At 39.6% G+C, this 12027-nt stretch overlaps 1 protein-coding gene across 4 annotated transcripts in view; it reads left to right on the top strand.

Moving 5' to 3' along the window:
- The window catches only part of PPARGC1A (PPARG coactivator 1 alpha), a 407578-nt gene that overhangs the window by 349437 nt on the left and 46114 nt on the right, over positions 1-12027 (top strand). For all 4 annotated transcript variants that reach the window (XM_044062083.1, XM_044062086.1, XM_044062084.1 and 1 more), the window contains 3 exons: positions 3347-4265; positions 4592-4693; positions 4842-4962. In XM_044062083.1, the coding sequence (XP_043918018.1) occupies positions 3347-4265; positions 4592-4693; positions 4842-4962 (1142 nt within the window). The remainder of the gene's footprint in view (positions 1-3346; positions 4266-4591; positions 4694-4841; positions 4963-12027) is intronic.

The raw sequence follows: 12027 nt of genomic DNA, 5'->3' as shown, positions 1-12027 counted from the left end.
TACACAGTGCGCAAGCATAAAGACTGATGACATTGCATAGGGGGTGGGTGTATCTTCCTTTTCCCCTATTTGACACGATGCACTAATCTGCGGTTGGTCTTTAGGCACAGTATTAAAATAAACAGGAATTATGGCAGAGCGCTACTTTTCAAAATGGTACTTTCCACTTGAAAATTTATATGGTTGAGGCATGACCTGGTTAAGGAGAGAACAGTTTATTTTGCCGGAAAGAGCACAGGGTCATGACACTGCTCACATTATGGGGAAAGCCAAACTGTCAGAAATTGCCGTAACGTCTGTCAGTGAAAATTCTACTGCATGGCAATTTAGATAAGACGATTAAAGTCATGAACTGCTAAGAAGCTTCATTCTGGATTCCAAGGTTTGATTTTCTCAGTCCTATTTGCTTGTTTTGTGTATTATGAAATTGGTATTTGATAAACTTTTGTTATAATTGAGAATAGAGTGTCAACATTTCTTTATACATTTTGAATTGTAAAAGGCTGGATAAATATGTTACAAAAACAGCATCAGTGAAGTGTATTTGTTGGGGGAAGGCTATTTTGTCAAACACGTCTGCATCCTAGGTGTGCTAATTCTGAGTTGGCACTGCTTATGACATATTAGGAATACTTGGTTTCCAGCAAGTCTAACAGTTCCTTTTAAACTGAAGCAGTGCAACATCAGAGTCGAGTTTGTTGTTTAGGCGTATAAAAGTAAATCAAAGATAACTGCTTTTAATATTTTATAAGTTTTTATTTATATATGCATATTTCTGTGATTTGTATGTTGAGTCCTGTAATTTACTAATTTTTATACATATATACATACATGAGAGATGTTACCATCTTTACTGGTGTAACCAAGGAAAGAGCATGTCTGATGTGTCCGTACAGCAAGTCCTCAGTGCTCACAGCTGTGTACCCTGCTAGTTAACTTAAAAGACTCTTCCTCTTTCATCTCATTTGCATTCTTAAAGTAGAGCCAAAATGCAACTGTGGATTCAATAATTTCAAAAGCCATTTTTATAGCTGTACGAGAGCAAATGAAAGGATTGTATGAAATGTAAGACAGAAGTAACTAGTGTCAGCTTTGTGCTGTCATGTATCTAAGTGTTCTGTAACAGGCAACTAAGCCTAATATAACTTCTTAACATAAACACAGCTTATCAGTTTGCTCACATCTAGTGCTGAGCAGTTTATATATATTTTTTGGCATCACTGACAGATTTTCATCTTATCCTCATTAAAGCTATGATTTCTTCCATTTTTAATATGCTATAGTTTATGACATCTTCATTCATAAAGTGCCTTCATGTTTTCAGGTGCTTCATTACAACGGTAAGTTGTTCATTTCTTCCATTGCTCCATATGTGAACTTCAGCTGTATAATTTTGTATTCACAAAGTACGGTGAGAAGCTTTTCTCAGTTATTGGGAGAGTAATAATAAGACAAGTTTAGAGTATCTCTCAAATTATTCTACACTCACTGATGTGCTTAGTTTGGCATTTGTGGTGTTTTATTCTTCATCTTTGTTTGCTCATGCCATGTTTTTTTTTTTTCTTTCTGTTTGGAATCCGTTGACATTTTTTTCATTAATAAATCTGCTGCAAGTATTGCATTTTCAATCACTGCATAAATTGTGAAAACTGTTACAGTAATAACACACATTCCAACTTTTACAAGCAAATAAAACTGCAAAAGGAAAAGGCAGGCAGCGAGTTAAATTTGTACATGAATGTATTACCAAAATCTACTCTTTTACCCAATTTAGACTTTGAATAGAGAAAAAAGGCCCTATTTTTACATATATAACGTTTAATAAATAAAAACAAGTATATTTCTTATAGATAGAGCAGAGTATAGTAAAGTGTTTTAATGACTTGGAAATCTTTATGAATGCTTTACTTATTTTCACGCTTAATAATAATAATACCCATTTGTTAAATAGGTAAGCACACTGAAAATATAGTTCCTTTTTATTAGGTGACCTGGGAGCAGTGTTCAGTTTTGTGACTTGCTCAAGGTCACAAAACAGGCAAATAAAGGCTGAGGGAATCAAACCCTGTCTGACAGCAGCTACAACCCACAGCCTTAACCCTCTGAGCCAACTGACAGTTGCTTCATAAATTTTATTTTAATGCTGGTTAAGAACAGCTTCTGTACTAAAGTAAAAATGTTTTCAATGAATATTTATTATCACGAGGTATAGGATTGTTCAACTTTTGCTCCATCAAAAACAATTTTCTAAAAGTCATCTGGTAGCACAGTTTACCAAAATACTTTTGGCCACACTTCAGAAACAAAAATGCATTTGTTTTACCCGAAAGCCACTTTTTGATATTCTGACATTAGAGGTTGTTAATTTAGGGACTAGTGGGGGGTTGTGAGTGATATTATTTTTTGATGAAGTATGCTGCCAGCTATTTTTCTATGAATTGAATTTAAACGTAAAAATACCAGTTTGCTTTTCATATTTTCCCATTTGAAGCAGTTGTTAAATATGCCATATTACTGGCTTAGCTGAGATATACTAGAAATTCTTATTTATTTTCAATACTGACTGCTTACATGTTGATAAATAAAAGTAAAAGTGAATTATATGTCTTTATATTTTAATACGGATTGTATATTGTGTAATTACTCATTTGTTTCAAAAGCTTTTACTATCTGAAGGCTGATGCCATTAATATCTGGAAATGCACTTATTCAAGTGTGTGTGGGTTTACTATCGAAAGTTTGACTTTGCCAACGTCAAGTTGAGCTGTGCGAACATGCATTATGAATGTTGGAATGTTGAATACTAACATTACCAACAGTTCAGACTTGCCCCCCTTATGGACCCTTGTTAGTGCTTGATCCTGGGTCTGGAGTGGTTACAGTAGTTTTTGGGCTTGTCAGTATTCATCATTCCAACATTCTGAGATAGGTTTTGGTGAATGCTCAACTCAACCTTGGCAGCATCGAGCAATAATAAACTGTGTGTGTGTGTGTGTGTGTGTGTGTGTGTGTGTGTGTGTGTGTGTGTGTGTGTGTGTGTGTGTGTGTGTGTGTGTGTATATTCATGTGTATGAACTGAGATGGTACTCAAATAAGTAAAGTACTAGGGAATACAAAAACAACCAAACAGAATTTATGTTCTGTATTTTCAAACAAAATAATACTACATTACATAATGTGTTTAACAATTTTCAATAACCATTATAACACTATTTGTTTCATGAGAAGGCATAAACATAGTATCGGCTTTGTATGTATATTATGAATATCTGCTTATGGTAATTTATATTGTCATTATTTATGATAAGCTTTGGTACATGAAATTATCCTTGTATATTCTTTTAAGGTCTAACTCCACCTACTACACCTCCACACAAAGCAAGCCAGGATAATCCTTTCAAGACTTCTTTGAAGCCTGTTGAGTCATTCAAGTCCTCACAATCACCAGTTAAAAAGCAACGCTTTAGTGACCCTTTGACACCTCAAGGGAATTGTCCACTCAAGAAGGGCCCAGAACAAACTGAACTGTATGCACAGCTCAGCAAAACTTCAGTATTAATCAATGGACCAGAGGAGAGGAAGGGGAAGCGGCCTAGTTTGCGACTATTTGGTGACCATGACTACTGTCAAGCTGTGAATGCAAAGGCTGACATACAAATTACTGTGTCACAGGATTCACAGTACTTCAGGCAGTCAGTAGGGAAATATAATGTTTCCCATGGGCATCAACTTCATCTTCATTTACCTTCTGTTCAAACAGACAGATCTGGAAAAGAAACACAGCAGCTGAACAGACATCCTGACCAACTAACAAACAACAGGAAACATCTACAAGACCAGGAAATCCGTGATGAACTCAATAGGCACTTTGGCCACCCAAACCAAGCTTTTTTTGATAAAAGTATAGCTAAATTCAGTGAGTCACAAGACAATGATGCCAGTGCTAACTTTTATTCTAAACTGCCTCTGTGCATAAATGCAGGAATGCCTGCAAATGGTATCTTTGATGAAAGTGAGGATGATGGTGACAAACTCCTTTATTCCTGGGATGGCGAGCAAGCTGATGTATTATTTGAAGAATGTAATTCATGCTCACCTTACAGTTCTCCCCGGAGAGGATCTGTCTCACCACCCAAATCTTTATTTTTGAAAAGAACTTGCAGAGGAAGATCTAGATCTCGGTCATTCTCCAGGCACAGATCGTGTTCTCGCTCATCATATTCTCACTCAAGATCAAGATCACCACACAGTAGATCCTCTTCAAGGTATGAGCTGTATGTATTTGTTTCTTTGTTTTTGTATATGATTGAAGACTAGGAATTATGGGGTACCAACAATGGAAAACAAGCATGTTTTGTAAAAATCTGTCCAAATGGGGTGAAACAGTCATGTTGAAAAAAAAATGTTTTACTATATTCTTATAAAAGCAGAAAAGCAGTGGTAAATGCATAATGAGAAAGAATCTTAAAACTTATAAGCAAACGTATTTATCAGACTTGATTAAGGATATGACTAAAAGTTTTGAAAGGGTGTGTATTTAACTATGTTGTAAGGAATTAATAACAATACTTATGCTTTTTATTTCATACAGATCATGTTACTGTGACTCCGACAATCTCATAAGCAGATCCAGTACAAGCCCTTGTTCCCACTCACGTTCTAGATCCAGGTCACCATACAGGCACAGAACAAGGTAAAAACAACCAAATTATATATTAGCAGTTACCTTCTCTTCATGCTTTCTTTTTATTTATTTCAATTATATTTTATGTTTTTACAAAAGTCATAACCTATACTGTATGTTTTTTGTCAAACAAATTACATTTAGTATTTTTCCTTAGGTATGACAGCTATGAGGAATATCAGCATGAAAGGCTGAAAAGAGAGGAATATCGACGTGATTATGAGAAACGAGAATTTGAAAGAGCAAAACAAAGGGAAAGACAGAAGCAAAAGGCAATTGTAAGCATCAATAAAACTAAAAATAAAGTTTTCAGTTTTTTTGTTTTTTTATTTTATTTTTCATTTGAATGAAGATGAAATCTGACATTATCCTGAAAAGTTTGGAGGATTCATATTGTTGTTTCTGTAGCTAGAATGATGATATTCTTAGCTCAGTGGAAAAAAAAGATACAGATTAATGCTAGGTTTGTGTGGAAAGGAGGGGATTTCACCTCCAAAAACACTGAGGAGTAATAAGCATAAAATCAAATGCTACAAATTTGATTTCAAATGTATGTAACTATCATTTCTGAAAGAAAGAGAAATGTAATATGTTAAGAGAAGCCAGGGCATACATAATGAGAAGGAAAGAAATATGTATTGAATTAATCAAATATATTTCCTTTTCTGGGTGACTGAAGGGTTAGTATAGCATAAGGTCAGAGTTTGGGCCTGGCTGGGCTTCAGGAAGGTGCTGGGTGGGATTAAACATAAGTATGTTGCACAAAAGCTAGTGAGCATCTCAGTCATATACTGCCTAATAGTTTGACTGTTTAACTTAATACAATGCAATTTAATTGATTGAATATAATCTGAAGAGAAAAGAACTATCAGATAGCATCATAGTTCTCAATCTCTGAACATTAAAATCAAAACACTGGTATTTCAAAATCATAGCAGAAGCCCAGTCTTTAGGTATCAGACTCCATAGACGTTATGATAAGGTATATTTGTTTATGTTTATTTCAGTTACTTAATAAGGTGTTTACCCTTAAACAGGTCCATCTTTAAAAGGAAAATAAAAAGAAATTCAATTAACTTAAGAGAAGCAAGGCAAAAGCCGAGGCTAAAAATCTCAGCACTATGCCTAAATTATAGCAGCTGAGAGGTATTGCTTGCATTTCAGAGTTACTTGAGATGAAATCTATTTGCTACAGGTCACACTGCTGGGGGTGGGGACTGAAAGAAAAACATTACCTTTCACAGATGACCAAAATCTAAACATCGAGTGGTACAGAAATAATATGTTGAAGTGACCACTTTGCCCAGCTAGTCTGGCCATTTCACTTCCAACTGCATATACTGACGATCATACTTAAATGACAACTTATTTTTTCTACTGTTTGCAAGAACTGCCAAATGAATAACCTACATATTCTTTACTTACTGATTGTGACTTTGCAACCTCTTTTGGAAGGCTTGTTTTAGTTATTCTTAACCGATTCAATTGCTTTTTAAACATCTTCTCAGTTTTCCACCCTCTGTTTACAGATGTTTTCCTCACGTTACGAGGTTTATTTTTTGAAATGTGATGCCCATCCACCCTCTGTTTACAGATGTTGTCCTCACGTTATGATTTTTTTTTTTTGGAATATGATGCCCATTTAGACTATGTTCACTCTTTTGTGAGTTCTTAAATATTTCAGGTTAACTTATGATCCATACTGATGTTCTTCATGTTTCACTGTTGCAGTCATTACACTTGGGTTATCCTGCTGGCAGGCTACCCTCAGTTGGCCTGAATTCCAAAGTCTAGGTCCGGCATCGGCTGCTGTCGCCTCTTCCCTGACGTCAGAGTGCCAGGGGTATAAAAGATGCAGCCAATGCCATTTTCTTCAGTCTTTCTTGTCGCGCAGTGCCCAAAGCATAAGCAGTTCGCAAGTGCCGGTCGTCCGACTCCTGAGATTTTCGTGTTCGAATTTCAGATCCGAAGTCTTCTTCAAAAGCTAAGTACCCCGTTGGGGAAACTTTTTTCTTGCTCCAGACCGATGTCAGAAAAAGTTAATAATTGTATTTCTTGTGGGAAGCAAATACCTCATAAGGACTTTCATTCTTACTGTATTCCTTGCCTAGGCCCTGACCACGACATTGCTAGTTGTTGGTTTTGTGTTAGATTTAACCAATGCACTACTAAGCATCGGTACGATTTTGCATTACACTATTTTGGCAGAAGATTTAATTATACGATGTCGTCGGATAGCCATCCGACTACCAAAATTCACAAGAAACGCAAAGAAAAAGAAAAGGACAAGCATCCGAGGTCTAAAACCGATGACGAGGCTTCTTCTAAGCCAGTCGCCGGTTCACTGGTTCTCAGTGAGGTGCCTTCTCAGCCCCTGACGCCTGCTACTTTAGACCTGCAGGCCGCTACCGACTCCCACGTGGAGTCGACTAGGCTGCTGGAAGCTCAAAGTATTGGACCTTCGGAGACTATTCCCTCAGATGGGTCCGGAGCCGCTGAGCAGGCATCGGTTTCTGAGAGTATTTTCAGACCTACTCAATTATACATTAAAACGACTTCAGCTTCAAAGGCAAAGACTAAAACACCTTTAAAGACAAAGAAACAAGTGCAACAGCCTCATGGACAGGCCTCCATGCCCAAAAAACAGATGCTCAAAATGGCCGAAGACCTAGTTACTTTGATCAGGGGTTCCCATCCCCCACCTGATAAAAGGCCTAGGCAAGAGACAGAATATGAATCTTCAGATCAGGTTTCCATTTCATCTGATTCCTCCTCTTCTGATCAGGAATACTCTCTTCCTCCCTATGAGGAGTCTGATGCTGAAGAATCTATCCCTTCAGCCTCTCCTCCTGAGGATTACTCTTTTGGGGAAAACCTTGCATACCATGAGGGAGCATTTTAACTGGGAGAGCCAAGATTTTTCAGAATCTAAGAAAAGGCTCAGAGACTTCCTTTTACTACCACAACACAGGCCCCTAGCTATTCCACCTGTGTTAGACATTGTAGATGATGTATTTTCAGAGTCCAGTCTGACCCCTGACTCCTTACCTCCAGCTCCTGTTAAGCAGGACAGGTACTACAGGGTTCCTGACTCTCATAAATTCCTTTTCAAAAACCCTGCTGCTGACCCAGAAACAATCTCTCAGGGTCCCAAAGGGGTCAAGGCTACCGCTGCTAAAAACCCTACCCCCTCAGACAGGGATTCTGGGGCATTGGACAGATGGGGGAAAAAAGATTTACACTTCTGCTACCTTGGCTATAAGAGCTTTGACATGTCAGTTTCATACGCTCAAATATCAGCAATATATTATGTCACTGCTTAAACAGAAAATGTTGATGAATTCTGAATGTGCAGGAAACAAAGAATTGCAGGATTTATTGCATGCAGCTGAACAAGTTGGAAAACATACTTTGCAATGTGGTTTTGATTCTTTGGAGGCCTCCTGCAGGGCCGCTGTTATGGGTTCTGTCATCAGGAGGCATGCTTGGTTAAAGGAACAGAATCTGTCTGATGATGTCACAGCAAAATTATTAGATGCTCCATTACAGCATGATACCTTGTTTGGTGTTAAAGCAGAAGAGGTGTTAAAGAAAATGGAACACAAAGCTAAATCTATGCAAACGGTTAAGGATTTCTTACAGGTACAGCCACCTAGATTTAGCAGACACTGGCCTACAAAGAATTGGTCCTTTCCAGTGTCAGACAGATCACAAAGGGGCAGATACAGACGCCCAAGAGGCAGATCCCAGCCCCAAGGTTCATACAGGTCTAAACAATGGGGTGCTTCTACCTCCAAAAGTGGAGAAGATAAATCATAGCCATACAGGAAACAGTCCCAATGACTTCTCCCTGCCTGCACCAAACACTTATCTTCTGGCAGCACCTTTAGGGGGAAAACTAGCACTTTTTTCTCAAAATATGCACATAATAACCAATGACAAATGGGTCCTAGACATAGTGTCACAAGGCTACAAGTTTCACTTCCATACCCTGCCAAGGACAAACGGTTGGCCAGACCTGGCAAAACATCAATGGGCAAAGGCACAAAAGCAAGTCTCATTCCTCATGGACATGAGGGCCATTCAACAAGTACCAGAGCAAGAGCAGGGACAAGGATTTTATTCAAGACTTTTCTTGATCCCAAGAAAGGACAAGACCTGGAGACCAATACTGGACCTATCTATTCTAAACACATTTCTGGATATACCAAAATTCAAAATGTTGACTCTACAGCAACTTCTGTCCATGATGGGCAAGAAGGCCTGGCTTGTGACTTTAGACCTAAAAGAGGCATACCTGCATGTCCCAATCAGACCAACATGCAGAAGATACCTCAGATTCAAAGCTGGCTCAATGCACTACCAATTCTCTGCACTGCCCTTTGGCTTATCTACTGCACCCAGGGTCTTCACAAAGTGCCTGGCACCAGTAATTGCATTCTGCAGACAAAGAGGAATATAAATATATCCTTACTTGGATGACTGCCTCATTCAAGCAGAGAATAAGGACATTCTACTACAGTATCTGGCATTTGTAAAGAGATTTCTAACATGCCTAGGGTACACAATCAACGAAAAGAAATCAAAACTAGTACCCTCTCAAGAGATAATATTCCTGGGTGCAAGCTTAAATACAACTGCCCAGATGGCTTATCTCACACCAGACAAACAAAGACAACTGACTACCTATTTCAACCTGTTGGCAACAAGGCCCAGTTATGTGCAAGAAAAATTCTGCAGGCTTTGGGCTTCATGGCATCCTGCATTCTACTAATTCCATATGCGAGACTGCTTATGAGGAAACTTCAATGGTACCTAAAAGGTGTTTGGACTCAACATTGCCACAGTCTGGAAACAATAATTACCCTCATTCCCTGCCTGCAACAGGAGTTTCGATGGTGGGCGAAGGCTTGTCACCAGAACAAGGGGCAAGCATTCACTTTACCCCCAGCCAGGCAAACATTAACAACGGATGCATCAGATTATGCCTGGGGGGCCCACATGGTAGGAAGTTGTATTCAAGGCACATGGTCCGCAAACCAAATGCATCTACATATCAATCAAAAAGAGATGCTAGCTGTTCAGAATGCCCTGACAGCCTTCGAGGACCTACTTCTACTGATAAAGACAGACAACACCACGGTCATGTGGTATATAAACAAGCAGGGAGGCACTCATTCCTACCCCCTTTGCAGGCTAGCCATGACTTTGTGGGGCACAGCATTGACTTACCAAATACACCTACAAACACAATTCCTGCCAGGAAGGATAAATACTCTGGCAGACAAACTAAGCAGAAACCTCATGGATCTCCATGAGTGGAAATTGGATCCACAAGTCTTCAGCATGATAACAAGGAAATGAGGATGCCCAGATATAGATCTATTTGCCTCTCCTCACAACTACCAACTAAAAAGATTCTGCACAAGGACTTATCACAGACAAGCATGGAAAGTGGACGCCCTATCTTTCAGCTGGAAAAACTTAGCAGTATATGCATTTCCTCCACTGCCTCTCCTCCCCAAGGTACTCCTAAAGGTCAGACAAGAGAAGCCAAAAAATGATACTGATTGCCCCAGACTGGCCCCGCCAGTACTGGTATCCAATTCTAAGGAACTTGTCTCAATGCCCGCCTTGGACCTTGCCTCAAATACCTCATCTACTATCCCAACAAGACAATCAGATCCTGCACAGCCAGCTAAAGACCTTAAATCTGGCAGCATGACGGATAATGTAGTCATACAAAACGCACCCCTCACTAAAGCTGTGATGGATGTCATTTTGGAGGCCAGAAGGCCTAGTACCAGAAAATCTTACGCTGGAAAATGGAAGAGATTCTGTGCTTGGAACCAGGCACAAGGAATTGACACAGCTGTACCAAATATTCCTCAGATTTTGCAATACTTAACTGAGATGCTGGACAAAGGCCTATCCTTTTCATCAATTAAAATTCATGCCTCTGCCATTTTGGCTCATTATAATACAGAGCCACCAATCTTTTCTCATACTTTGTTAAGGCAGTACCTCAGAGGGGCCAAAAACTTAAGACCTCCAAGGAGATCACCACTAACTTCATGGGACCTCAATTATGTCTTGGAAAAACTCACCCTGCCTCCTTTTGAGCCAGCCGCTACAGCTGATATAAAGTTTTTATCTTGGATAACAGCTCTGTTCCTAGCAATAACTTCTGCAAGGCGATTCTCAGAGCTACAGGCACTCATGGCTATGGAACCTTTTATCATTTTTTTATCCAGACACGGTTTCTCTGAGGACAAACCCGACATTCATGCCTAAGGTAGTCTCCAGTGTGGCCCTTAACCAAGCTATTCATCTGCCTACTTTCTATCCAAACCCACAGAATAAGGGGGAGAGAATTCTGCATTCTTTGGACATACACAGACAACTACGCTTCTACTTGAACAGAACCACAGCTTTCAGAAAGACGGAGCAACTACTAGTGGCATATGCTGCAGGATCACAAGGAAAGGTTATCTCAAAGCAGACTATTTCTAAGTGGATAGGCCACTGCATTCATCTCTGCTATTCACAACATGGCAAGCCAGTGCCTAAGGGCATTAGGCCACATTCAACCAGAGCAGCAGCCACTTCAGCAGCCTTCCTCAGGGGAGTACCAACCAAAGACATTTTAGAGGCTGTTACCTGGAGTTCAGTGCACACCTTTACAAAGCACTATCATTTACCACTCTACTCTAAATCCAGGGCAGGCTTTGCCACTGCAGTTCTGCAGGGCCTCATAGCCGCTCCTAATGCTATATTAGCTCCAGCCTCCCAACCACAGCTTTGGGATTCAACCCAAGTGTAATGACTGCAACAGTGAAATACGAAGAACATAGTACAGTTGTGTACACTTACCATAAATGTAGATGTTCGAGTGTATTCACTGTTGCAGTCCAGGTTACCCACCCACCACCATCCCCCATTTCTTTGCTGGAACTTATCTGCACTTCTCTAATCTGTACAACCTATGTGGTGTATTTGCTTGTAGATGGAGGTATAATATATTTTGGTGCATGCATATTTTATTGGCATATTTTTTAGCCTACCCTTTTGGGGGCACCTGACATCTGGGGCAAGAAAAACTGAAGAAAATGGCGTTGGATGCATCTTTTACACCCTGGCACTCTGACGTCAGGGAAGAGGTGACAGCAACCGATGACAGACCTAGACTTTGGAATTCAGGCCGACTGAGGGTAGCCTGCCAGCAGGATAACCCAAGTGTAATGACTGCAACAGTGAATACACTCAAAAATCTACATTTATGGTAAGTGTACACAACTGTACTTTACTATGAAGCAGTGAAGCAGTGCCCCACCCTCTAAGCT

Source organism: Protopterus annectens, chromosome 2.part1, assembly GCF_019279795.1.
Source record: "Protopterus annectens isolate FY-2018-M chromosome 2.part1, PAN1.0, whole genome shotgun sequence".
NCBI classification, from domain to species: domain Eukaryota; kingdom Metazoa; phylum Chordata; order Ceratodontiformes; family Protopteridae; genus Protopterus; species Protopterus annectens.
Note: the sequence above shows the minus strand (reverse complement) of the source record. Positions and strands in the feature narration are given on the sequence as shown.